This window comes from Polistes canadensis, unplaced genomic scaffold, assembly GCF_001313835.1.
Source record: "Polistes canadensis isolate GaletaPanama2010 unplaced genomic scaffold, ASM131383v1 scaffold_321, whole genome shotgun sequence".
Lineage (NCBI taxonomy): Eukaryota > Metazoa > Arthropoda > Insecta > Hymenoptera > Vespidae > Polistes > Polistes canadensis.
The window spans coordinates 189-27,752 of NW_014569868.1; the positions used below are offsets into that span (position 1 = coordinate 189).

Consider the following 27,564-nt stretch of genomic DNA (forward strand, 5'->3'; position numbering starts at 1 on the left):
ATGATTCTAATCGCGTGCCGAACAAATTGTTTTTTAACAAGAATATTTTAACAAATTCTTGCATTGATTTTAAATAACGATTGAATTACTTTTAAAGCAATCTATACGATTGCATACAAAAATGCAACATTTTTCGAATCAAACACTGACTATAAGATTGCATTGCACGCAATCGCAACTGAAGCTCTGAAATTCAAAGTTTAGTTAAAGCAAGTCGTAGCGTACTTCTGTTTATTTATTATGCTATAAATAAAAAATATATTCATCGTTATAAAATTCAATTATTTAAACTACATGATCAAAAAATTCTGAAATCGTGCGACTATTTTTAAGTGCAGTAATTATTAATAAAAAAAATATTTAAAAGATGCAACCACAAACTTGTAAGCTACATAAAAAAATTAATATAAAATACAAACGAGAAAATATCGCGTTGCATTCTATCTTGCAAAGAATAAATTTCATCGCGATAGGGTTATTTTTGCAGAAGTATACCAATTGCGTTAATACCTATAGGAAATAATAGATATAGCATTAATGTAAAATTAAACACAAGGTACAATATTTATATATAATTATTTGAACAATTAATTAGAATCAATTGAACGTGTCTTGAATTATTTATGTGCATTTAATATACCATAAGAAATAAAATGAATTTAAATGAATAATTTAAACAACAATATTGCAACGCGTAATTAAATAAATATTTTAATAAATCATTTCATTTGCATTAGAATTAATTAATTAAACGAGAAGTTAAAATTTTCTAATGCACCGAACGTCAGCCATTGGCCCGACAGTGCTTACGTTGCACCATACAAATTTTATGGACACCGTAAGCAATATCGGTTACCGGATCTCACCACGGGGAGGTTGCTGCGTCGGAGATCCATTATAAAATTAAATGAAACAAATAAAGAAATGTACTTGCACGTATGTATGCAGAGTTGTATGCACCACCATTGATTAGTATAATTTCCATGGAACGATGGTGAACGTCTTTCTGAAACGATGGTAACAATAGGATGATTGCATACGCCTTTCTGAAACCATAAAAAGAATGACAGTTATGGTAAAAATGTTTGTGAAATCATAGAATAATATAAGATCATATAAATCTAATTACAAATCTTCTTATCTAATGTCAATACATTCACACCATCGATTATGAATGCATCAATCTGTTAATCAAATGAGATTTGATATTAAAATATTAATTAATTAGACAGTAATAATTACTTACGCGGAGCGGAACTAGATAAGACCTGTCGCACGGCCGTCCGGAAACAAAGTGAGGTGATGACGTAGTCGAGTCACCTCTCCCCTCTTATTTACCTTATAAGGCAGTGCCTAAATGTTTTTCTATGCGTACTAAATAAAAGTCACGTGTATACGAGGCAATGTGTATTATAGCAACATGATCTTTCATCCAGTACGCATAGAAAAACATTTAGGCACTTCCTTATAAGGTAAATAGGAGGGGTGAGGTGACTCGACTACGTAATCACCTTACTTTGTTTCCGAACGGAAATATTTTAATATCAAATCTTATCATCTAATCAAATCTCATTTGATTAACAGATTAATGCAATCATAATCGATGGTGTGAATGCATTGACATTAAATAAGAAGATTTGTAATTAGATTTATATGATCTTATATTATACTATGATTTCACAAACATTTTTACCATAACTTTCATTCTTTTTATGGTTTCAGAAAGCCGTATGCAATCATCCCATTCTTTCCACCCTCTCAGAAAGACGTTCACCATCGTTCCATGGAAATTATACTAATCAATGGTGGTGCATACAACTCTGCATACATACATGCAAGTACATTTCTTTATTTGTTTCATTTAATTTTATAATGAATCTCGGATGCAGCAACCTCCCCATGGTGAGATCTGGTAACCGATATTGCTTATGGTGTCCATAAAATTTGTATGGTGCAACGTAAGCACTGTCGGGCCAATGGCTGACGTTCGGTGCATTAGAAAATTGTAACTTCTCGTTTCGTTAATTAATTGTAATTTGAATGAAATGATTTATTGAATTAAATATTTAATTATGCGTTGCAATTGTTGTTTAAATTTTATTCATTTTATATTTCTTATATTATATTATATTAATTTCACATAAATAATTCGAGACACATTAAATCGATTTTAATTAATTGTTCAAATGATTATATATAAATATTATACCTTGTTTCTGTAAAAATAACCCTATCGCGATGAAATTTATTCTTTGAAAGATAGAATGCAACGCGATATTTTCTCGTTTGTATTTTATCTTAATTTTTTTATGTAGCTTACAAGTTTGTGGTTACATCTTTTAAATATCTTTTAATTAATAATTAAAGCATATAAAAATAGTAGCACGATTCCAGAATTTTTGGAATACGTAGTTTAAATAATTGAATTATTAAACAATTAATATCTTTTTTATTAGTAACATAATAAATAAACAGAAGTACGCTACGACTTGCTTTAACTAAACTTTAATTTTCAGAGTTTCAGTTGCGATTGCGTGCACTGCAATTTTAGAGTCAGTGTTTGTTTCGAAAAATGTTGCATCTTTTGTATGCAATCGTATGGATTACTTTAAAAGTATACGTATTAAATAAAATTAAACTCTTTTTCCTACGGAAAGAATACTATATCTAGTAATAAATCGATCTTTAAAGGTTCACAAAATATCAGAAAACAGTAATGTCGTTTCTTGTTTAAATAACTTTCCAATCGGACATATCTCACGCAGGACCAGAAAGAAAAGTATTTTATTGAATAGTTTGCGACAAAAATTTTCATACTAAAAGCCGTTCGATCTTAATGATTTTTATATTAAATTAAAGTACACTCATTGCTCTACAGGTACAATAATTTTTCAAGCTGAAAGTCTCGCGTTTTAAATACTTAAAATCTCATAGAATACAATGCTGTAATGTGCAAATCTTTCACACATATCTGTTATAAATTTCGAACATTCTAGACAATATTTTGAATAATTAGACTGATCAAATTTGAATAAAACCTGTTTTAAATTAAAGTGCACTCTTTTCCCTACACGTAGAATACTTATGCGTGTTAATAATCGATTTGCAAATTCTTATAAAATGTCAATGAATGCAATACTGAAAATAATGCATCTTTGCACTTTATTTGAAATATTTCGGTAAAACTTTTTTATACTTCGAGTTAATAGATTTAAATTAATTTTATATTCATTTTTTATCGGTACTAAACGAAGCTGTATATAGACTCCATGGATCTGGTAATGAGAGTCATCGTGAATCCCATAGATGCTAACTTTTAGACTGCATCCAATCTAATGCACAAATGAGATACTTGAAAATCAAGTTCAATTTGTCCTCCTCTTATTGTGGCACTCTTAGTTCATATTTTATCCACACTGTCGCTGAAGTTGCATATGTTTCATTTGATATAGTGAACAGTTTTAATATCACGTAACCTATGTTTATTCCACTAGGAAAATGTGAGCACAAGATTATTCTACAATATTTTCAATCAGGAAGATTTTTTTATTTATATTAACATTAAATATTTAAAAACAAAGAAAAGAGCAGTATAATTCAGCATAATCGATGCTACAGGTATAATCATTCTAAAATTACATATCGTAGATTTAATAATAAACGAAAGAAAAAAGAAAAAGGAAAAGAAAACTTTGATATTACGAAAGCATAAATATGTAACTAGGAGTGATTACTAACGTCACATGTTTTGTATGGTTCAGTGACCATTGAAAACGTCATTTCAGTTTTATTTGGTATTTTTTTTTGTCTTAGACAGATCTCATTCGTTACATTTAATGGAAAAATATTATAAATATTAAAAACGCCCTTTGTATCTTGCGTCAAAAACTACGCGAATAATCAGTTAATATAAATCATTTATTCTTAACCTTGGTCAACAGAAATTTGACCTGACTAAGCTGGCAACCGTTGCACCCGAACACGTTATCGTTGTGGAATGCAAGTTCATATAAAAAGACAAATTGAAAGTGACCATAAATTCTGCGGTTGGGAAGTTTGTACGTCGATGAGGTGGCTCTTACAGAAGTGTTACTTGTCTACTTTTAAATTGTGAGTTATATTCACAATGACAGTGTATTACAATTCTAGTAGTAACATTGTGTAATAATTTGTTGATTATAAATTCAGATATTTTTTGGCAAAACTTTATTTTGTTCTTTTTTTTTTTTTTTTCATTTTTATCATCTCTTTTGCAGTTTATTGCATGACCAAGTTTTTACGTACAAATTAAGAACTTTTTAATCGTGAAAGTAATAATATTAAATATCTGTATCTCAGTAATAATATGTGTGTTTTACTACAATTATTTAATTTTATTCTTTTTTTCCAGCTTATCAAGTTATTGTGTATTTCTTTGAATAATCCTTTAATTGATGATTTATGTTAGCTTCGTTACAGTTGGCCAGAAATGACAAATCCAGCTGAAAGATTAAATTATTCGCAAGATAGTAGCAGCGATACAGAAACAGATTACAAAGAAACAGATACTAGAGAACAACAAAGATTATACCAAAATAGATTAAGGTAAAATATTAATCGTCAATATAGAGAGACTAAACCATGTTCTTCGCTATATATAATTCAACGATATTAATATATTTTATTATAGTAATAATGCAATTGATATACGGGACATCTGAGTTTTTTCCAACCATGCAGTGTCAGCGTATTCTTAACATGAAAATACGAAAAAATGTTATATTAAATCTACCGGAATATACTATCCGTTCAGACAAATTATTAATTAGGTGATTGAACATTTTTTTTATCATTTTTTAATAAAGTTTTAAATGACCTATTTATATTTTTGTGAATAGAATACACTGACACCATTTGACTAGGTAAACCTCAGATAACCTTTATATATTTATCTATTATTCAATTCAATTGTTATACAAAATATTTGAAATTTCAACATGAAATATATGTACATATATAATATATAAAAATGTATATGTATATGTATTGATAATAGCAGTAGATTATATATGATCTCATTTCTTAAATAATAATATTTATAGACTTGTAGCATGCACATTTAATACTTTAAACTTGTTATATGCATGTCTCACATTCTCTTTAAATTATGAACAAATTACTTATCTATATCCAATGCTAGATTAGTAGTAAAATATATCTGTAATTATAAGAATATATTTATAAATTTAGTCGCGAAGCTCTAGCGTTGAAAGAAATACATTTAACTATTTATACTCATTCAATGATTAAACTACATTACAATCTGTAACTAACTGTTTATATCTATGAGAAAAAAAATCTCATCACTGTGTGAAGTTGCATCATGCAAAAGCTTGTCTTTTAGATATACATTTTGTGCGATACATTTTGTCATTGGCATGATGTAGCCATCATTCACACCACATATTCATATCTTCTTAGTTAAATTTTCTTTAAAAGTGTTTAGATCACATCTTATTGAAGAAACATTATTGAATTAGTTTAAAATCAGTAAATGTCACTCGATGCTTGTCATTGGTAGCAATTAGTAAGGAAATGTGGTTGTTTTGCATGTAGTTGTGGTGGTTCGTCCAAACCAAAACCTTGTCTGGTACAGAAGGATGGAAGCAACGATCCACATTGCCATTATAATTCAAGCAGACATGGCACAAATATAAATCAATCGAGCAGGTAATGCACTAAGGTAAAAAATATAGAGATCATTGGTAGCGCTTGTTTTGTTTTAAAGATTCACTTTTCTCTTATTGATATATCACTTCATATTTTATTATATATTGAAACAAAAGACATCTTTCTCTATTTGAATTTTTTATAGTTATCACGCATCAACTATTTCCCTTCATTTTCATATTAATGTTAAAACAGTCTACACCTTGTATTCAATAAGGTAGGTTTCTCTATTACTTTATTATGTACCCAATGATGCTTTATATGTTTATTATCCTAATTTATTGTTTGTATTGCATTATTTTTATTTAATCGAAACAAATTAATTATAACATAATATTCTTATTTCTTTAGACTCCGCTCTGGAGTTGGGGTCGGAAAAAGTCAACAAAACCAAAGTAGAGATATTATACCATGCAGCAATTTAACTACAGAGGCTAGTATACCGCTAAGTAGTGATGAACGAATAACATTGATCGTTGATAATACAAGGTAAATTATAAACTCTGTAATTATTATTATTAAATAGGTAAATGAGAAATATGCAGAATATATGAATATAACTTATATAAAATTCACATTTTAGATTTGTTATAGACCCAGCTTTATTTACTGCACGCCCAAATACAATGTTAGGAAGAATGTTTAGTTCTGGAGTAGAATATGCTCAGCCAAATGAACGCGGTGAATACAAAGTTGCCGACGGAATATCAGCTATGGTGTTTCAAGCTATTCTTGAATATTACAAAGGTGGAATAATACGTTGTCCTCCTACAGTTACTGTACAAGAATTACGTGAAGCTTGCGATTATCTTCTTGTTCCATTTAATGCAAGTACAGTAAAGTGTCAAAACTTAAGTAAGTTAATCATTTTACAAATATTTCAATAATTAATCGCCATAAATAGAATGTAGCCTTGTTGAATTGTTTTTTCTAAACTGCTTTATTATAGGAGGATTATTACATGAATTATCTAACGAAGGTGCTCGCTGCCAATTTGAAAGGTTCTTAGAAGATTTAATGTTGCCTTTGATGGTAAATAGTGCACGTAGAGGTGATAGAGAGTGTCACATTGTCGTTTTATTGGAAGATGATATAGTCGATTGGGACGAAGAATATCCACCCCAAATGGGAGAAGAATATTCCCAGAGTAAGTGTATCTTTAATACTTAAAAAAACAAAAGGAAGTCATTATAAAATTCTAAATAATTTTCTTTTTATAGCCGTTAACAGTACCGCCATGTATAGATTTTTCAAATACATCGAAAATAGGGACGTAGCTAAACAAGTTATGAAAGAACGTGGCTTGAAAAAGATACGCTTAGGAATCGAGGGTTATCCTACTTATAAAGAAAAAGTTAAAAGAAGGGCTGGCGGTCGTGCCGAAGTTATTTACAATTACGTTCAAAGACCATTCATACATATGTCTTGGGAAAAGGAAGAGGCCAAAAGTCGTCATGTTGATTTTCAATGTTTAAAATCTAAATCAGTTACTAATCTCGCAGAAGCCACTGCCGATCCGGTATTAGACGCCGGAGGAAATCCTATAAATGCACTTTTACAAGGAGCAGAACCAGTGCCTCAACCAGAAGTAGCAATGCCCATGGGTTCTGATGGTGACGTTGAAGGTGGTATAGGTTTATCTGCCGATCAGGACCAGGGACCTTTACCGCCCGATGAGTTATCATGAACCTCACCCGTTAATCGTATGTTTATTTTTTAACACTGACGCACAATTTTGGTTTTTAAATATTCTTTAAAAACACATTTCTTTTTGGATCTTTTTTTGTTGATATAAAAAGTTAGATTAAAGGATATTACTTATAATAACAGCAAATTTTTAATACTGGAGCTGTTGGTTTTACAAGAAATTCATTATGGTAGTTTATATATCCTCATTTGTTTATCGTATTCTCTTTTTCTTTTTTTAAATTAATATATAAATGATGGCTATATATATCTGTCATTTGCGTCAACGTGTTTTAAAGAATGAACATTCGTAACACTTCTTTTCATTCTTTCCTAATTCCAACCCTAAACCCAAATACATGCCAACCTTCTTTTTATCTACCGCTTCTCCCCACATTCATATGCATATATATGGATGGAGCACTGTTTTTTCTGAAACGCGACTGTTCATATCCAAGGCGCTTTGTGGGATAGTCCTTGGATAAACCCAATTTGCTCGTAAGATCTAGTTTAAAAGACGTATTATAACAGTGATTTTTTGTATTTTGTATATATATATATATGATACGAGGTATGTTTCTTATATGCGAAATTGATTGTGTTATTCAAAATACACCGCATTCTTTCGATTCGAATCGATATAAACTTTTCCCATTTTGTACTATCAATAAAGTTTTACAATACGATTTCTCTATAATCTTTTCTAGTTCTTTAGATTATGTATTTTATTTGATCTATTTTAATCTCTAGGTTTCTCTGGATAAGAAAATGTACTCATCATTCTATTACCATTCTAAAGAAAACCTAAGTTCTTTCACTCTAAAAATGTAAACCTTCTAATTGAAGTGAGATTATTTTAATATTATTAATCCTTTATAATTACCTATAATTTTTAAATTACACGTTCATGTATGTCTATTACTTTGCTTAAAAAAAAAAAAATTTATAACATAAAAAATAAAAATAAGAAAAGATTTCTTAAATAATCACACTTTGTGTACATTACTTGCTATTAAAAGTTACTAGGAAATAAGAAAGTATAAATTATATTGAAATCTAGTAACATTTCTAAGCCTCATATCGGTAATAGTAGTGCTCTACCTTTATCTTATTTCACAACTTATTGATAATTAAATAATTAAGTGATAAAGTGTGCAATTAATGTGCAATTAAGAGCACTTATTCATATTTTTTTGCTGTTAAAGTTCCTTGCCAGCGTTCTTACGGTTTCACCAAAAGAAGGTATAAAGAATAGAAGTCGGTAACGATAGAAAATCAGTCGGTATTAAATATTAGCTTGTAGGACTAAAAACAACCCCCTAAAGGAATACCGGAAGTGAATCTGGTTCGACGAGCATCCCTTGATGGCTATACGAAACCGTCAGGGAGGAGGTGAAATTTTCGAAGGTAGTGGAGGAACGAAGAAACGCAGGCGCTGATGCGATCAATAAATGGTCCTTCTATAGTCGAGGGCAAGAAATCAGTAGCGTACGAGTACGCGATCAGCGAAGGTGGGTGAATGCATTTGTTGTCAGACGAGAGAAGTACGAAAACAACGGGCCACCACCTTCCGGTGCGTGCGAACGGTGTGAAAACGGGCTGCCAGGTAGTGAGGGTTGCAAACTAGGCGGCTCGTTCAGCAGCATGCAACCACCACCTAGAAAAGTAAGCCTAACTGTTCTCCAATATTTTATTTCTATGATAATAATTTCTTCATTTATCTTTTTTTTTTTTTCTTTTTAATTTCATTCTTTCTCTTTTTATATAAATATGTATGTACTTCCTTCTATATGTGTATATATCTATTTGTCTGCTTTATAAGATCAACCTTCACCCTTTATTATCATCGTTATACTCAATGAACTTAACCGGATTCCCTAGTTCTCGCGCATACTCAGCATTTTACGCTGATCTTTCATAGTAACTTATTTTTCTTCTTCTTCTGTAGCCTTAGATAAAGGTTTCTTGAATTGTCATCGTTATCTTTCATTCCATTCTTCTTTCTTTTTTTCTTTCTTCCTATCTCAACCCTCTCTCACCCTTTCTATATATCTCTCAGTATATCGATCTTCGACGTCAGCGTACGCAAAAATTGACGTAAGCAGCGCCTCGACGGCACCACGATGAGAAAATCAATGCATGCTTCGGCGCACGTTTACAAATCTATGCCAAATGATCTCGTAGTTTTCTTAGATAATCAGGGCAAGGACCTGTGCTGAATATCCGCTGTTATGAAATCAAACGGGGCTTCAACCTGCATGATGATAGATCCCTTGCGTGAACGCGAATGATACAAAACGCATAACAGAAAAAGAAAAACATTTTATTCCTCAACAAACCCCTTCTTCAATTCTACCTCAATTCTATCTCAACCCCCCCCCTCAACCCCAAATTTCTGACCCACTTTACTTTATCACTCCGTCACACCTGTCGACGTTTCGATCTTACTATGATAACATCATCCAATCCTGTGATTATTTCATTTTCATAGGACCAACATTCTATATAGAGAGAGAGAGAGAGAGAGATATCTTAGAAATTATAATAGAAAAATTATCATTCTATTGGATCTTATAGTTCTATCTATACTGAATCAGTTTATAGCTACCAAGGACGAGTCATTTTATCGGAAAAAGAATTTCAAACGCTTTCGTTCAACTAGAGAAAAAGAAGAAGAAGAAGTTATTTAATATTAATGAACAAATTGAGTGTTTCTTTTTTCTTTTTTTTTTTTTTTTTAAATCACTTTATTAGTTTTCTCTACCCTGAAAAACTTTTTCTTTCGAATTTTTACTCGATAAGCTTTAGTCATATAATCTCAACTATTTCTAGTTAGTATATTATAAGAATGCAAGAAAAGTTAGGAAATCTAGTACATCATCGGTTGTATTACATAATCGATATATATCCTACACTTATAATTTCTCTTAAACATAAAAAATTCAAACGCTTAACAATAGTTTCTGTTTTTTGATTATGAAATTATATCAATGTGTATTGATCTTTTAGGGAAATTATGCAAAATTTCTTAAAAATGTACACACCGAACAAGCTGCAAAGTTGCAAGCGAAAAATCAACATGAGTGCGATTTGCTGGAAGATATTCGGTGAGTTAGATTAAAAAAAAAACACACAACGAATTGTTATATAATGAAATAAATTAATAATAGTCGTTTAAATGTTATTTTAAATAACGTGTTAACTTTATTATCATGATGAACCTGTTTCAGTAACTTTACTATTAAAAAATCCGCGATCGAAAAGTCATATTCCGAGGTAAGCTTAAAATATTGATAATATTTTGTCATGCAATGAGAAAAAAAAAAAAAGAAATTCACATTTACATGTAAAACGTGAATGATTTATGCATAAGATCGATACCGTTGTGTAGAGTATCATAGTGAAAATGTTTTAGGCATTGCTCAAAATATCTTCCGCATATTTGAATAAAAAGATACCAAACATTCCGGATCTCAAGGTTGAGGGAGTAGATGAAAAATGGTAACAGTATTGTTTTTATAATAGCGCAATAATCTCGCTATTATTTATTAGGTGAAATGAAATATGTTAAAGATACCATACATTATAGGAATATGTGGAATGTATGGAGAACGGTACTCGAGGAAAATGAAAAACTTGCGAGAGCACGATTAGCTGCCGTTGAAGTTTTTCAACAACAAATCGCCGACGATGCGAAAAGTTTAAGAATGCACAAAATTCAAATTTCGAAAAAGGTACATTTTAATAAATTAAATCATAGGAATATTACTAGCAGCCGCCTAAACCTCCCCCCCATAGTCAATTTGAAATTATTTATATTTATTTGTAATGTAAAGTTTCCACACACATTTTATTATTAAAAAAGAATATAATTGAACATAAAAAAGATTGGTCATACATAAGTATTTGTAATTGCATAAAATACAAAAAAAAATAACAATACAATGAATATTTATCTAAGTATTCTAAGTAGTCTAACATTTCGTTGATGACAAAGTCTCTTTTAAAATCTTTGTCTATTGATTTCGCACATCAAAAAAAAAGAGGAAGAAACTTATGGGACAACCTAATACAATGTACACACGATTTTATCGGAATAGACACGACCTGATTTTTCATTTATCTTTTAGGCAATCGACCAATTATTGATAGTACAAAAAGAGTTACAAGCCTGTGTACAGGATGTCGATAAAACGAAAAAATTGTACTTCGACGAGGAACACAGTGCTCATGACGTTCGTGATAAAGCGAAAGATATAGAAGAAAAGTATGTATTTAACATTGTTTGTTTGTTTTTCTTTTTTTTAATTTATATACGTATATTGCAATTTTGATTACTCTTTATTACATACATTTATTTTTATTATTATATTATATATATCGTAGATTAAAGAAAAAGAAGGGTTCCTTCTTCCAGTCAATAACGTCACTGCAAAAAAATAGCGCTAAGGTAATGATAAAAAAAAACAATTTAACCAATCAACAAGTGGATTTATTATATAGAAATTTGTATTATTAATTAGGTAAGCTCAAAACGCGATGCTTTGGAAGAAAAATCAACAGGAGCTCGCAATGATTATTTACTTAGTCTCGCTGCTGCCAATGCTCATCAAAATAGATATTTTGTAGTTGATTTACAATCTACTATGCAAGTAAGAAAACATTATCGTATACGATTTTTCTTCTTTTTCTTTTTTTTTGTATACAATGTTTTTATGCATATACATTTTATATAGTATTTGGAACAAGGCGTTTACGATAAAGTAGCTGAATATTTAACACTTATGGGTCGTACCGAACTTCTAACATGCCTGGCAACGCAAAATAGTTTTGGAAAAATTCGCGATCAAGCTCAACAGGTAAGACTGTTGATAATATTGTGCATATATATACATACATACTCATATATATATAGATGATATTTCTACAAGATCGAACTATACACAAGAAGAATATTTTAAGAAGATTAATTTAATAAAGTGCTCGCGTTCAATATATTATTTTGAAAGTAGAAAGCAAAAAAAAGAGTAATCCATTAGACGTTTTTCCTTGCCAATGAACAAGAAACTCTATTGACTAGCTTCTTTTTTGCTTTTTCGTTAGAAAATAAATCTATAAATAGTATTAACAATTTTTTAGACAACATCTCTTGCTATATAAACGTGTGTATAAATACATACATAAAATAAAAAATGTATATATATATATATATATATATGCTTTACTAATTGCAGTTAAGTGTATGATCTTCTAGGAATATCCAATGTAAGCTACATTTATGTATATTACCCATGTAATATTTACAGTAAAGGATTTACGTATAGGTGTATGGGTATGATATCGTTGAAAATTATGCTAAAAAGGATTTTAAATTAATATCGACTTTTTTATAGCTCACTAGGGAATATAATATACAATGCTGCTGCCTATATTATCCTGTCTTAAAGCAGCACATACAATATGAATTTGAAGCTTGCGATAGTGATCCGGTAGAAAGGTTCGTATCAATAAAATCATACATCTCACATTGCAATCAAATAACATTATTATAATAATCATAAAAATCAAATCAATGTGCGAATTATATTTTATTACAGGATAACTGCTGATCATGCTGCTGCTACTACTTTGGGTAAAGAAACGCGTCGCTGGTCGACGAGAATTGCTCGTGAAGTTGCTAGTATACGAGAAAATAATCGAAAATTACTAATACTTCAGCAGCTGAAGGACTCTGGACAGAAGGTAAAGAAAACTATATAATAAACAGCACATGATAATTTATTTATTTTTATAGACTGATCCTAGCGATCCAAATGGGCCTGACGTAGATACTAAAATAGATGAATTAAAACATAGTATTCGGCGGGCAGAGGTGTGTGTACTTTTTATTATTATTTATTATTCAATTTTTTTAATCTTTTAGACATATATGTATATATATTTATACATTTTTAATCATTAGACTGCAAAATTGAAAGCAGAGGCAAGAATAGAATGTCTTCGACACGGCGGAGGTCAGTTTAAAAAAAAAGACCAACATTATTCGATGAACCCAAAAAAAATTATATAATTAATATTAATTGGTTACAAAAACAAATATTATTAATTTTTCATTTAGTGAACGTCGACGAATTTCTTCAAGAAGCTGAAACGTTGAGTGTCCAAGACATGCCAAGATCCGCAAGTTCTTTGTCGGTTAGAACTGATGCATCCGGTGCAGGGGTAATAATAAAAAACATTGCACATCTAAAAGAAATCATAATTGAACTGTTATATCTTATAAAAGAATATTTTTAAGCAGGAAAATCCTTCCTCTGACTCATTCTATGATAGTGATGGTGATGGTGGTAGTGATTTAACAACGGTAGAAAGACCTGGTACACGTAATGCACCACAACAAGAGGAAGAGGTTCCAGAAGAAAGACAAAGGCATGATAGTGATGAGGTTGATGGTAACTATCATTATCATTATCATCGTTATGAACGCTTGAACTCTTTGACCGTCCCATTTTTAATGTTTTAGCTTTACTCGAACAAGAGAAACAACGGATAGAACAGTTAACTGCTGGTTGGGATGACCCAACAGCTGTTGATTGGGCAAATGAAGAGAAAGATGAACAAGTTGAAACCCAAGAACCTTCTGCTCCTGTTCAACAAATATACAAATGCACGGCACTATATTCATACACGGTGAATACAATATTTTATATAACAATAATACCTTCTTATATATTGTTTGTTCTTATTTTTAATTAGAATATTGATCCTGTTGTTATAGGCACAAAACCCAGACGAATTGTCGATTGTCGAAAGCGAACAACTCGATGTTGTTGGCGAAGGTGACGGAGATGGTTGGTTGAGGGCTCGAAATTATCGCGGGGAAGAGGGTTACGTACCACAAAATTATTTGGATGTTGAACGAGAACAGGATGCAACGTCTGGTCTTTCTTCTCAAGGACCAGGCCTTGTCCAACAAATATCCTTCTCTTCTGTTGATTATACTATTGATGATCATGATGCTGTTGATCCTGATGCTAATTTACAACCTGCTATAGAACAGCAACAACCGGAGGCCATTGTGCAAAATCATATAAATGGTAAATTATTATGTTTAAAAAATATATTTTTTAATTATCACATATATATGAATCTATTTTATCTAATTTAATGATCAATAGTTGTAGATCTTGAACAATATTGTATCGCTCTTTACGATTACGATGCTACTTGCGAGGAAGAACTTAGCTTCCTTGAAGGTGATATCCTTAAAGTACTTAGGAAAGAACCCCATGATGTTGATGATGGTTGGTGGGAAGGAGAATTACGAGGATCCCGAGGATTGTTTCCATCTCTCGTTGTCGAACCATGTGCTCCTGATGGCTCGCCTTTAACTCCTCAGGTTTGAAAATCGATATCTCAACTAATGAATGGATTTAATATTTAATGACACAAGTTTGATCATTTTATTTTTTTATTTTAGGACGATATGACACCCCCTAGTTCTGCTCCACCTGTCTTTACACCACCCGAAGTGCCGGAATTCTTGCTGGAACAAGAAGCCGCACAATTTATCGCTAATGGTATACTTCTGTTTGATTTCATTTTTTATTTTTTTTTTTTCTTATCAATATTAGAATCAAAAATTTGTCAATATTTGTATAATATTATTTATTAATATAGAACTTATCGATGGCAAAGCTGAAGAAAACGAAGAACAAAGTAGTTTCGCAATAAATTTAACGAGAGGTCAGAAGGATCATTACGGCTCGCAATTTGATGAGGAAGAAACATCCGAACCGCCAGGGATAATCGGTAAGGAATAAATATTAAGAAAATTGTATTACATTTTTACTCTCGTATATTTAACAACAATTATGTAAAAATACAATTTGATTTATTCGAATCTCTTGCAATCCTAGTTGTGGAAGTATCCGAAGATGTGGAAGATAAGGTAAAGATATTCGAATTAACAAAAAAAAGGAAGCTTAAATAAAAATAAATTCAAATCTAGGCGATTATTTCAGATAAATACGTAACATTATTATAATTAATTGTACCTTAACACGACAAATGCTTTTGGTTTTTGTTGTATTAACAGACTACTACTGGCGAGAACGAGAAACAATTATCGGAAAATATTACGGAGAATACTGGAGACAGTGGAAAGGAAGATTTTGGTTTGGGTGTAGCACAAATTGTTATTACAGCGGCAACTCCAATGGAAGAAGTTGAACATCCATTTCCTGGGGTAAACGAGAATACGGATGATACGGTTAAATCAACGGAAGTTTCTGATGGAAGTTCTGAAGCGGATTTACCGTCAAGCGTTACCCCAGATATCAATGAAAGCGACTGCAAAGAAACAACTGTCATTATGAACGAACATGATGAAGTTACTGAAGTTACTGAAGTTACAGAAGTTCCCGAGGATATAGAAGAGAAATCAACGATCGATGATTTGCCAGCCGATTCGGCGCCCTTTCCATTGAGTAGTAGTTCTGGTAGCGAAGCAGATTCAACGTCCGGTCCGAGTACGGCAGATAACTCTCAGTCAATTCCGTCGCGAGGCACTGTGATAGATGCACAGGAAGCTGAAGAGATAGCAATTATACTCGAAAAGGTAGTTTGCGGTGGGAGGGCAAGTATTCCCGACGAATTACAACCTGACCAACTAGAAAAGCTTCAAAATTTAAAAGAATCGAATGCCTAGGAATGACTATACCTCGGAGATGATACCGACTATCCTGCCTTAACAAATAAATGGGCTCTTCCAAAGAATCATCAGAATAAGTTCCAGCATTTGTTGGAGTTTTGGAAATCTCCCGAGGTTATTGGGAAAAAAGACTAATGAATTAACCAAACAACCAAAGATTTTTATGTTAATACAACGTACACAAATCTTTTGCTAGGCAACACTCTAGTAACATATGTAAACCAAGAAGTTGCGACTTTTGCAATTTGCGAGGCATCTATGTACAGTTGTAAGGTAACAAAAAGAATTGTCGATACCTGTAATAGAAAATCTTTTGGTGGTTCATGTACATTATAAGAGAATACAATGGTGTTGCATGTATAAGAGACAATTGTTTTATTTAACATGTTTATAGATGTATATATACATATATATATATATATCATAAAACGATTATTATAGTAGCCCTTTCCAACATGCACCCTTTACCTATGAATAGCATGTTTGAATATAAAAAAAAAAGAATCTTAGATTTAAGATGGCATTCTGAGAGCACCATCCAATCTTATTGTTTCTCCATTTAGAAGCGGATTTTCAATTATATGTTGTGCCAGTTGTGCATACTCGTCAGGTTTACCTAATCTTTGAGGAAAAGGTATCATTTTGCACAAAACGTTGCGTACTTTGTCTGGTAAAGATGATAGTAAAGGTGTATCAAATAATCCAGGTGCAATAGTTACTACACGTATACCATGTTTAGATAAATCACGAGCGATTGGTAAAGTCATTCCAACGATAGCAGCTTTGCTGGCAGAGTACGCGGCTTGTCCTATTTGTCCATCATATGCTGCCACACTTGCTGTATTGATTATAACTCCACGTGCACCATCTTCATTAGGTGTATTTTCACCGATAAGACCAACAGCTAGTCTTATCACATTAAAAGTTCCAAATGTATTTACTTTTATTACTTTCTGAAAATCTTCATAATGATGTGGTTGATTTTTATTAAAATTATATGTCTTATAGGCGACTGCTATTCCTGCTGCATTAACAACTGCAGTTAACTTGCCAAAGTTACTCTTAGCTGCTCCCACAGCGTTCGATACATCTTCTTCCGAAGTGACCTAGACAAATATTCGTCGTATATAAAATTATATAATATTAAAAAAGAAAAAGATAATCATATTATATAAATATTATTATTAATTAGAACTTTAATGTACGTAAATTTAACTTCTTAGTGTCTTACATCAGTTGGTACAAAAATAGCTTGTTTTTCCAATTGATCACTAAGCTCTTGACCTTTTGAAGCAGGAAGATCCGCTATGACAACTTTTGCACCTTCTTTGACAAATCTTAGAACTGTGCCACGACCAAGGCCAGAGGCTCCACCAGTTATTAATGCTACCGTATTCTGAAATGTTTCTTAATTTAATACATTTGTTCCACTATCTTAAATTGATACAAGAAACAATTAAATTAATATAAAAAAAATTTAATATAAAAAATTAATATAAAAAATTAAATATAAAAATTATAGAATTTAATATGTATATCTATTTGTTACAGCTCTTATACATTTAAGTCTTTGGTGCGACAACAAACTTGGTGCTAAACTAATACTTTATTATAATAAATTTTATACGATTATGTGTATTTATTAAAATCAATGATTGTGTATATACATGTCCAAACAAAAATATATATATACTTTCAAATAAAAATCCTTAATAAATTTTGAAAGCATCACCAAATGTAATAACCAGCATTTCTAACGCATGTGACATCATTGAAATCGATTATAATGAGACCTCAATTGTTATCAATTGTTATTAATAAATATCGATAATATAATAATTACCTTGAGCATTGTTGCAGATATTTGAACGAAATTGAAGTATATTTGAAAAGAACTGCACTCTGCTACCGATAAAATGAAAATGTAAGATTGATCAGGTTCAAAACTGCGATGAAAAAAGTAATTGTAAGATATGGACGTTGAACTGTACGGTGTGGCTCTTTTATAGTGCTTAAATCCCCATTACGGATAATCTATAAAAAATAAACATAACCTTTAAAAAGTGAATTAAACCCTTGCAAGAAAAAGATAACGTTTCCCATATAATCTCAAAGGAAAGCTGACGATACTGCACTATTATGACCGAAGAGACCTTTGATAAAAAAATAATATATATAAATTTAAACTTAAGATAATTTAATGGACAAAAAAATTAGAGTATTATTTTTTATATAAATATAAAATATAATAATAATTAATGAGATATAGCAGAGTATATTATTGAAACAAAAAAAAAAACAAATCTTAATTAATACGTCATAAAAATGTCATTTATATCGAGATGATTGAAGAAAAAATTTAAAATTAATTCAAAATGTTATAAAAAATTGTAATAAAATTGAATAATTATAATAATAATAATAATGCATAATTAACCAATGAGAAAGAAACAACAATAAATATGTCGCATTAATGTAAACGTGTATTTTGAAATACTTGGAATAACGTTGTAACAAAGAGTTGTAATTACTAATGACAAGTGGCGCAGTCTAGTGTCAAATGAATGTAAAATAATCGCGCCATTTTGTTCAGTACTGGTTGGACGCGTATGCGTCGCGCTTCGTCCGTCGTAGCGTCGAGATTTTCATGGCGCGTGTCTTTAATGACTGTCAACAGAAATAATAATAATTCTATTAGTTCAATCAAAGTTTTTGATATGATTGTGTGTGATTAGTGTTAATTCAGGATGAAGAAGTCTAGATATTCGAAGATAAGTGTGTTCTTCGTATAGTATTACGAAGGTTAGAAAGAAGTAGAGAAATTCCTCAAAGAAACAAGGGACAAGGATACAAAGGGAAAAACAGGACAACGAATGTCTGCTGCTGCTGCCGTTGTTGCTGTTGAAGGATCCTAACATAAATCGTAATGGATCGCAAAAACAACGTCTATCATTGGGACGTTGATAAAAAAGCGATTCATAAAATGAATAAAGGAATATTATTATTATCTCGGGTAGAAGAGAGAGAAGTGCTGTTTGTACAGGTAAAGAATAATATACAAAAAGAAATAAAAAGAGAGAGAGAGAGAGAGAGAGAGAAAATGAGAGAGAAACAAAGAGAGAATATAAAAAAAAGAAAGGGATGGATTGGACATTAAACTTGTCGTCGAATCGATAAAGCAAGCGTCCCCGTCACACGCACAGAGAGACACCACACTTGCGCGCGCGTACCCGCTTGCGCTCTCACTCTCTCAACGCGTTCCCCTTTCTTTCTTCTTTTTCTCCTTTTTCTTTTTTCTTTTTTTCTCCTTTTCTCTCTCTCTCTCTCTTTATCCCCTTATTTCTTTCCTTTATTTTTTGCCCTCCCACGAGACCGCTGATTCGTCCATCGTAAGTCGTTCGGTAGTCGGAAGGGGTCGATGCCATGCGATGCCAATGTTTTTCATTCTTTGAATATACCTTGACCAGGTTACGCGTTCAACCTTCCCCAACGTATTTTATTTTATTTTGGTTTGTTTTCCATTTTTGTAGATTATTATCTTATCCGAAAAATTATGCATATGTATTAGTTTTTTTTTACTTTTTTTACTTTTTACTTTTTCCTGTTATTACGTATTAGAAAAATTGGACAGGCATGATCCATTTTGTTTATATTGTTGTCGCGTCGTATTCGTTCTCTTTAAATCCAGTTTTCCTAATCGTTCGATTGCAATTCAGTTTTATAACAATCCTTCTTTCATTCAGTTTTTATAGATATTATTTTATAAACAAAAAAATGAGAAAAATAAAAGATTTACATTTTTTAAATATCATTCTATCGGAGTTTACAGTAGTTTTTCACAATCGATTTTATAGTTGATTGGTGGATCGATATCTCATAGATCGAAATTCAAGACTATTTCGAAATGGCCGACATTAAATACACAACAAAGGAAAATTTGAAGGGTTGTGAATTCTTATGATGATTTTTCATGATAAACTTATAAATAGTCATTTATTTTTGTATCGCCTGGCTTATTTTTGTCATAGTTTAAATCAAATTGGCGATTAATAATAAAAAGATGAACGGTTTTATATAGCGTAATAATAGAAATAAGGTCTTGGGGTTGGGTTTGACGTGATTAAATTTGACGAGTAGGCTTTGCATTGCGATCACCAGCCTTATCGAGTGATTTCAATGCATGGATGTAGAATAGAATTGTGATACATTATGTTATTTGATAAAAACATGTTTTCTGCAAATGCAGATGCATTTAAAGAAAAAAATATCAATATAAAAATATATAAATACGTAAATATTATAAATTGATAAAAATGTTTATGTAAATTATGTTATTTTTATAAAAAATTGTGGTGTGTATACATATTTTATAATCATTTGTAAAGAAAATTATAATAGTTGCAAATATCAAAAGAAAAGTTTAAAGGAACATCAATCATACATTTAAATTGTTTTAAATGTTTTCCATTAATCAGAATAATAATTTGAATTTTTTGCTGTTGTCTTAATGTAATTTTTTTTTTCAGGATTAGAATAACAATTCGCAAACAATGCATACTCCAGCTGAAACTGAGAAATTATCCCAACCTGGGATGTTAAATCTTGGGTCTCAGGAACCGGTCACTTCATCTGAAGTGAGCCAAGTCATCTTATCCGCATCTCATCCAGAGACACACATATTTACGAATAGGTGAGAAAAGTCAATTACATTTTTTAATATTGATCAAGGTGTAAAGCGAAGGAAATAATTGGCATGATAATTTTATAAAGAATACTTTATTATTTCTTTCTCTTATAATTTACATGATCATCTCATACATATTTTTAATATCGTTTAATATTATTTTTTTACAAATAAAACTAAATATTAAAATAAGTAATGCACTTTTTTTTTCTTGTAAATCAAATTAATTATTTTTTAAATTTTCGCGCGCATCTCAAATCTAATAAACAGTGTCACGTGATTAATTGTAAATCAAACTTAATTATGTATGTGCACGTATATGTAATAGAGAGAGAGAGAGAGAGAGAGAGAGATATATATAATGTATATTAGCCCTCTATCGGGAGATTATGGTTGGTGTATTTTACGATTTGTCGTGTTTGTGTGTATATGGCGTTAATCTTGTATATACATTATTTCGTACATATTATCTCGGCCGTATCTACATTCCTTTCGTCGAGTGCGTGGAGAGAAAAAAATCGCAAGGTTTTATTTTAATTCGAAATAAAAAAAATAATAAGGTTATTCTTATTGATGCACGTATCACGAATAACACGATGGGTATCGCGCGGTTTTTTTCCAAGAAAGTGCAAGTACAGCCTGACGTAGTAACCTCAGCCGATGTACCTAAGAACGTTGATACAAAGAGGTGAGCTCGAGAATAAATTTTGACAGTATATTGTACGAGCTCGAAAATCAATCATTCCTTGTTTATGACAATTAACAATTTTCGAAACATGTATTTAACAACATAATTCCAATCCCAACGATATTTATAATTATCGAATGAAAATGAAATAAAGTTTTACACGTTTTACAAATTAACCTACACGTACTACAAAACACGGCGGTGATACATCAGATAAGCACTGTTAAAAAAATCCTACCGTATCTTTTGATATGACAAGAAAGTTCGTTGAGATAGTTTATTTGTTGTTTATTTTTTTCTATATCTCTTCAGATACTTTTTGATTGAAATGAAATAATTCATATGATATATATGATTGAATTATTTTCTTATTTTACGATTCATTTATAAAATGTGGTGGTATTATTTAATGACTATTATTCGTTGCGTATAAGAGAGAAAGAGAGAGAGAGAGAGTGTCTCGTGCATGAGTACTACACAGTACGTGCACGCGATTTGTATGACGACGTCACGATAAACGTGACGTGCGTAAACGAGTATATATAAGATGGTATGTACAATTAAAATCTTTTAAAAATTGTATTCCTAGAATTCTCTCATCTGTGCATTCTCTGTTGTTAGAGTTTATTTTTTATTGATTGAAAACAATAGTATCTCATTTCATAGATTGTAGGCGTTTGGAATAATAATATTTTATTCTGATGACTATTAATTGTTTATGTTTACGTTTTATTTAGCATGCTATGTATTCAAGAAGAGTTGGGTCAACTAAGCGGAATCGCAGGAGGTCCAATAATTAATGATACAAAAATTCAAATAAACGACAGCAATCAAACGAATTTGGATAGCAACAGTAATAGCAGCGAATTCGCAACTAAATGTACTTCAGGATCTGTTACCTTAGATGCTCAAAGATCAAGCTGGGTCGAAGGAATATTAGGATGTATGCGACCTGTTTGGACTATGCTATCTAAGGCTGCTGTTAATGAAAAAATTAAAGGACACCAAAGTTAGTAACAAGAAACTTGTGTCACAACTTTGTAATGAAGCTTTAAATGACCTATGTTTATGTAACACATTTATTTTTATACGAATACATATGCATTGGATATGGAATATTATAGCTTATTTAATATAATTAATTTTTTATCATTATAAGTTAAATGTTCTTTTTTTTTTCTAGCTGATGATTGGGAAATACCATTTGAATCTATTAGCGAACTCAAATGGTTAGGTTCTGGAGCTCAGGGTGCAGTTTTTAGTGGAAAATTGAACAAAGAGGTAGTAGCTGTTAAGAAAGTAAGGGAACCACGTGAGACTGATATACGGCATTTACGAAAATTAAATCATCCGAATATAGTACAATTTAAGTAAGTTTATTCATTAAAAAAAAAAAAAAAAAATAAGAAATACTTTTGTTTATTATATGTGATAATTAAAATTATTTTTTATATAGATCTTTGAATATCTTTTCAACGTATAATATTTTTTAGGGGAGTGTGTACACAAGCGCCATGCTATTGTATAATTATGGAGTATTGCCCATATGGACCTTTATACGATTTATTAAGGGATGGGGAACCAGTCCCTCCTCCAAGATTAGTATCTTGGTCAAAACAAATTGCAGCAGGGATGGCTTATCTTCATTCGCATAAAATTATTCATCGAGATCTCAAAAGTCCAAAGTAAAATTTGTCTATTAAATTCTCTTAACATTGTATCTTTTATATTTTGATATATTCTTAATAATATATTATACGTTATAGTGTTTTAATTGGCCAAGGTGAGGTAGTGAAAATAAGTGATTTTGGAACAAGCAGAGAATGGAATGAAATTAGTACCAGAATGAGTTTCGCTGGAACGGTTGCATGGATGGCTCCAGAAATAATTAGAAATGAACCTTGTTCTGAAAAAGTCGATATATGGTCCTATGGCGTTGTACTTTGGGAATTATTAAGCGGAGAAGTACCTTACAAAGATGTTGATTCATCGGCTATTATTTGGGGCGTAGGAAACAACTCTCTTCATTTACCTATTCCAGCAAGTTGTCCAGAAGGATATAGATTATTAGTTAAACAATGTTGGGCTGCTAAACCTCGTAACAGGCCTTCCTTTAAACATATTGAAATTCATCTTGGAATCGCAGCTGTGGAAGTGCTTTGTACAAAATCTGATGAATATTTTAAAACTCAAGTAAATAAAATTAACATCTTAAATATATTATTAACATTTATGTTTTTTTTTTTTTTTTTTATGTAATTAAATATAAATGTCTTTTTATATAATGTCTAGCTATCTTGGAAAAAAGAAATAAGAGTCCATATGAAACAAATGCAATCGAATAGCTCTAGTAGTCCTCGATTTGAAGCTGATCTAATTAGGCGAAGAGAAGATGAATTAAGGCATGCTCAGGATATAAGAGAACATTATGAACGTAAACTCGAACGTACTAATAATCTTTATTTAGAACTAAGCGCTGTATTATTGCAACTGGAACAGCGTGAACGAGACGTAATAAAGTGAGATATATTAACAATCATTATATTTACAGACAATTTAACGTTTAGTTATTCGAACATTTTTTATTTTTCTTTTTTTTTTTTTATATTATGCATTTGTAGAAGAGAACAACAATCGGGATATAAACAATGCAAAAAACGTATAGTACATCCACTTTTGAAAGCACAGGAAAGATTATATCGTAGAAGAAATCCAACAATACAATTTTCAACCTCTTCAACTCCTACAACTCCATCATCTCCTGTTGATTACCCAATAAATCCTCCTAAAGTAACTACTCTTACGCAGTTGAATGAAGCCAATCAACCAGAAACTGTACTAGCATCAAATATTAATAATTTTAAACAATGGAAATATAGACATCGAAGAGTGGGATCTGGTTGTGGAGCCAGTTGTAGTCCTAAGTCGAGTCCTCTTCGTGAAAGAAAGGTAAACGTAATTTAAAAATTAATCATTTTCATTATATAAATGTATATATTAACATGTCAACTGTTAAAATAATTCTATTATATTTGAAAACAAAAAAAAAATATATAGAGAGTGTCATAATATAGGATTAGTGAAGGTGTGTATCATTTATTTTAGAGCAATGAAATAATGGCAAGACTCGTTGATAATCAGACTCAAACAGATATGACGGATATGAGTGGAAATTTAGTGAATTCGATTAAAAACTCAATAGATTGTTCAGAAAAATTTTCAATAGATGGTACCGATAAAAAATCACCCATGGTTGAAAACTCTATGGAATATTTCAATGGGAATCCAATATTATGTGAAACTCATTGTAAAATGCAGTCTAGTTCTTGTTCTAGTCCAGACCATGAGCAAGAAAATAATACGAATGGAAACGAACGATTGGCAGATTGCAGTGACGATGATAATCTTGAGACTCTCGGAAGAAAAGTAACAGAAATTATAAATGCTAATCGTCTTATTTCACCCATAGATAATGGGAATTGTGATGAAGTAATAAAATCACACAGGTATTTTAATCACATTTATTACTATTATCTGATTTGTTGTTGAGTATCCAGCTCGTGACAGGGTTGCTTTAGTATTGATTTTTAATTTTATTTATTATATATGAATGTTTTTTTTTTTTTCAGTAGAGGTAAAGACGAGACTACGAAACTGCCAGTGAACTATTGTTCTGTTGCGAGTACTTTAAATATATCACAGGAACAATCTGAGAATAGAATGAGATCATGTTCGGAATTTGTAAATACTCTATGCAATCACGAAGATGATGCTTGTGACGAAAGTTGGTCGGACGAAGAAGGAGAAGACCCTAATTATAGTTATAATTTTTCTCTTAGACGTAGAAGGTATATTTATTTTTAAATCAATTATATACTCTTTTAGATAATACTAAATATGTACGATATCAAAGTAAATACAAATATGTTTCTACATATTTATAGTATTGCAAGAAGGCCGATTGGCCCAGGCTCTAGATTAAGAAGATTTAAGCAAGCAACCCTTAGAATAGAAGGAGTATTGGCCTCTGACGAGGAGAATACTTCAGAATATTCACACCCTCCGTCCAGTCAATCCTCTACATTAGAAAGTAATCCCGATGTTCAAAGGGTCCTTCGCAATATTCATCATTCACAAAAGGTATATTTTATTTATTTTATTATGACACATTAATAACTATATTTAACATTATTAATTTAACTAAATTTAAAATATTTTTACATTAAAATATATATATATATATGTATGTATATTACTTAATTATATTATTCAGAGAAAAGGAATACATGATGGTACGGATTCTTCGAGTCAGTCGGAAACAGATGAAGTCAGTGAGATTACTATTGCATCTCAACCAAACAATACTAATATAATGAGGTTGAAAAGTAACGTATAGTTCGTATTAGCATCATTTTTAAATTTTATTTAAAAATGATTTCTAATATTAAAATGTCACCTGCAATATTGATCATTATTTAAGTAATCATGTTTCATGTATTCTTATTTTGTACAGCTTATATTACGTATTGCAGATGCTTGTCTATTTCAGGGTATTTCTTAGATTGTATTCGCCATGCATAATTTCTAAGTTAAATTAAATCATAAATCTTCAGATATATGTATGTATCTAGATCGTACATATTTAGATCATACTAAAGAAAAATAAGAAGACATCTTATTAAAATAGGAATAACAAATTATACATATAAAAAAAAATAGAAAATGATATCAGGACAGGAATTTAAAATTTTTATTAAATTTTACTAGATTTGCTAAATTTTTTAATAAAAAACATTAAGTTAGCAAGTTTAACTGGTTCAATTCATTTTGTACAATATAATGAATAACTCATCAAAGCTATGTGTATTTGTTTAATAATGTAATATATTTGACGCATTTCTTTTGTGATTATGATCATATGTAGAAATGTATTTATTTGTGCATTGATTTGAACACGTTAACAATGTACTTTTTTGCAAATCGATTGTCAATTCATTTTGTTCCATAAAAAGGCATCTCATTTTCCTTTATTATTATTATTATTATTTTTTTCGTTTATAGTTCCTTTGTGTTATGTAACGTTTAAAGATGATTGTATCTTTGTGAACGACATGGGAATTATTTTATGATGTAAGTTCAACCGATGTGTATGAAAATACGATTATAAAAATAGTTTCCCCTCCTTTAACAATACCAAATAAACATTGTATAAACATTGTCTTTGGTAAGTCGTAATCAGTAATGGTACAATGCGATAAGACTTTGGATAATAATATATCCTGTACAAATATCTGAGTGCATTAACAAATTGAAATCATTCCAGTAATTCATATAATGGGTTTAATGAATTTATTTTGTATGAACTATTTAGAACAATATATATTACAATTACATTATGAAATAATAGTGCATACGCAAAAGAAATAAAATTAGATTAAATAATAGTGCGTTGAAAATATTTTGCATAGGAGCAGGGGTTTGGCTTTATATAAAAAACAAAAACAAAACAAAAACAGATTAATGAAAGTATTTTTCACGAATAAACGATAAAGGAAAATATTAAACAATAATTAGATAATTTAAATGCGACATAAGAAATATTGATGGCCATTTGTATAAAACACGTCAATTTATATGAATTCGAAAAGATAGTTGCTACGTTTAAATACGTATACATATATATTTATTATATATATATATATAAAGTATAGACTTTCAAAATAATTCCTGAAACATAGTATGGCATCTAATAGAATTTTGATTATTCGAAATATTAAATCTCAAATTTAATAAACAAATTTATATATATAAATGAACTTATAATAATATATTATTTCTAATTTAGGATTAAATATTCGTATATATATATATATATATATATACACAGATATAATAATTTTTTTTTTATACTAATGATTGACAAAAAATTGAATGTTGTCGTTGAATTTGATTATCCAAAAAAAAAAAAAGATTTGAAGGAAATAAATCCTCTATAGTTGTTTTGGATAATCGAGGATCTAAATATACGTTCTTACGTAATTCTAAAGTTAAAAAAACACCAATATTAAAAATTAAATTTAAAAA

At 30.5% G+C, this 27,564-nt stretch overlaps 4 protein-coding genes across 13 annotated transcripts; 3 read left to right on the forward strand and 1 right to left on the reverse strand.

Annotated features, from left to right (window-relative positions):
• Nucleotides 1-3,474: 3,474 nt before the first annotated feature.
• On the forward strand, nucleotides 3,475-8,081 carry LOC106791589 (BTB/POZ domain-containing protein 10). Of its 4 annotated transcripts, none has more exons than XM_014757308.1 (8): nucleotides 3,475-3,618; nucleotides 3,942-4,110; nucleotides 4,459-4,584; nucleotides 5,596-5,709; nucleotides 6,061-6,198; nucleotides 6,293-6,564; nucleotides 6,659-6,856; nucleotides 6,930-8,081. In XM_014757308.1, exons 2-8 carry the CDS (start codon nucleotides 3,998-4,000, stop codon nucleotides 7,394-7,396), a joined length of 1,428 nt encoding a protein of 475 aa, XP_014612794.1. In that variant the 5' UTR covers nucleotides 3,475-3,618; nucleotides 3,942-3,997; the 3' UTR covers nucleotides 7,397-8,081. The 4 variants fall into 4 exon arrangements, with proteins under 4 accessions (XP_014612794.1, XP_014612795.1, XP_014612796.1 ...); XM_014757310.1 differs by having other exon boundaries at nucleotides 3,477-3,618; nucleotides 4,448-4,584; XM_014757309.1 differs by lacking the exon at nucleotides 5,596-5,709 and having other exon boundaries at nucleotides 3,476-3,618.
• A 765-nt stretch (nucleotides 8,082-8,846) lies between these two features.
• On the forward strand, nucleotides 8,847-17,249 carry LOC106791580 (F-BAR and double SH3 domains protein 2). Of its 4 annotated transcripts, none has more exons than XM_014757294.1 (23): nucleotides 8,850-9,060; nucleotides 10,405-10,502; nucleotides 10,626-10,671; nucleotides 10,811-10,896; nucleotides 10,985-11,129; nucleotides 11,526-11,662; nucleotides 11,782-11,845; nucleotides 11,919-12,047; nucleotides 12,132-12,254; nucleotides 12,789-12,892; nucleotides 12,993-13,137; nucleotides 13,190-13,267; nucleotides 13,358-13,409; nucleotides 13,514-13,617; nucleotides 13,694-13,847; nucleotides 13,919-14,085; nucleotides 14,174-14,492; nucleotides 14,574-14,794; nucleotides 14,876-14,975; nucleotides 15,076-15,207; nucleotides 15,315-15,346; nucleotides 15,494-16,015; nucleotides 16,106-16,471. In XM_014757294.1, exons 1-23 carry the CDS (start codon nucleotides 9,040-9,042, stop codon nucleotides 16,109-16,111), a joined length of 2,985 nt encoding a protein of 994 aa, XP_014612780.1. In that variant the 5' UTR covers nucleotides 8,850-9,039; the 3' UTR covers nucleotides 16,112-16,471. The 4 variants fall into 4 exon arrangements, 3 of the variants coding, with proteins under 3 accessions (XP_014612778.1, XP_014612780.1, XP_014612779.1); XR_001382197.1 differs by adding an exon at nucleotides 17,117-17,249 and having other exon boundaries at nucleotides 8,851-9,060; nucleotides 15,494-16,381; XM_014757292.1 differs by having other exon boundaries at nucleotides 8,847-9,060; nucleotides 15,494-16,471.
• On the reverse strand, nucleotides 16,248-18,252 carry LOC106791582 (3-hydroxyacyl-CoA dehydrogenase type-2-like). The gene is made up of 3 exons (XM_014757300.1): nucleotides 17,952-18,252; nucleotides 17,340-17,504; nucleotides 16,248-17,214 (listed from the first exon to the last, which is right to left on the reverse strand). Exons 1-3 carry the CDS (start codon nucleotides 17,958-17,960, stop codon nucleotides 16,621-16,623), a joined length of 768 nt encoding a protein of 255 aa, XP_014612786.1. The 5' UTR covers nucleotides 17,961-18,252; the 3' UTR covers nucleotides 16,248-16,620.
• Nucleotides 18,253-18,687: 435 nt separating this feature from the next.
• Nucleotides 18,688-26,228, forward strand: LOC106791581 (mitogen-activated protein kinase kinase kinase 13). Of its 4 annotated transcripts, XM_014757298.1 has the most exons (12): nucleotides 18,688-19,151; nucleotides 20,635-20,798; nucleotides 22,218-22,489; nucleotides 22,664-22,850; nucleotides 22,974-23,165; nucleotides 23,247-23,673; nucleotides 23,773-23,999; nucleotides 24,102-24,429; nucleotides 24,586-24,986; nucleotides 25,110-25,328; nucleotides 25,425-25,620; nucleotides 25,754-26,227. In XM_014757298.1, the coding sequence occupies exons 2-12, from the start codon at nucleotides 20,659-20,661 to the stop codon at nucleotides 25,874-25,876; spliced, it is 2,712 nt and encodes a 903-aa protein (XP_014612784.1). In that variant the 5' UTR covers nucleotides 18,688-19,151; nucleotides 20,635-20,658; the 3' UTR covers nucleotides 25,877-26,227. The 4 variants fall into 4 exon arrangements, with proteins under 4 accessions (XP_014612784.1, XP_014612782.1, XP_014612785.1 ...); XM_014757296.1 differs by lacking the exons at nucleotides 18,688-19,151; nucleotides 20,635-20,798 and adding an exon at nucleotides 21,178-21,480 and having other exon boundaries at nucleotides 25,113-25,328; nucleotides 25,754-26,228; XM_014757295.1 differs by lacking the exons at nucleotides 18,688-19,151; nucleotides 20,635-20,798 and adding an exon at nucleotides 21,180-21,480.
• The last annotated feature ends 1,336 nt before the right edge of the window (nucleotides 26,229-27,564 follow it).

Excerpts from the sequence above, each read along its gene's own strand:
- LOC106791589 (XM_014757308.1), top strand. The coding sequence starts at position 3,998 with ATGCAAGTTCATATAAAAAGACAAATTGAAAGTGACCATAAATTCTGC. Across the intron at positions 6,199-6,292 it reads TTGATCGTTGATAATACAAG|ATTTGTTATAGACCCAGCTT; the intron begins GTAAATTATAAA and ends TTCACATTTTAG. Across the intron at positions 6,565-6,658 it reads AGTAAAGTGTCAAAACTTAA|GAGGATTATTACATGAATTA; the intron begins GTAAGTTAATCA and ends GCTTTATTATAG.
- LOC106791580 (XM_014757292.1), top strand. The coding sequence starts at position 9,040 with ATGCAACCACCACCTAGAAAA. Across the intron at positions 14,493-14,573 it reads TGTGCAAAATCATATAAATG|TTGTAGATCTTGAACAATAT; the intron begins GTAAATTATTAT and ends AATGATCAATAG. Across the intron at positions 14,795-14,875 it reads GCTCGCCTTTAACTCCTCAG|GACGATATGACACCCCCTAG; the intron begins GTTTGAAAATCG and ends TTTTTATTTTAG.
- LOC106791582 (XM_014757300.1), bottom strand. Across the intron at positions 17,215-17,339 it reads CTATTTTTGTACCAACTGAT|GTCACTTCGGAAGAAGATGT; the intron begins GTAAGACACTAA and ends ATATTTGTCTAG.
- LOC106791581 (XM_014757295.1), top strand. The coding sequence starts at position 21,182 with ATGGTTGGTGTATTTTACGATTTGTCGTGTTTGTGTGTATATGGCGTT. Across the intron at positions 23,674-23,772 it reads ATGAATATTTTAAAACTCAA|CTATCTTGGAAAAAAGAAAT; the intron begins GTAAATAAAATT and ends TATAATGTCTAG. Across the intron at positions 25,621-25,753 it reads ATATTCATCATTCACAAAAG|AGAAAAGGAATACATGATGG; the intron begins GTATATTTTATT and ends TATATTATTCAG.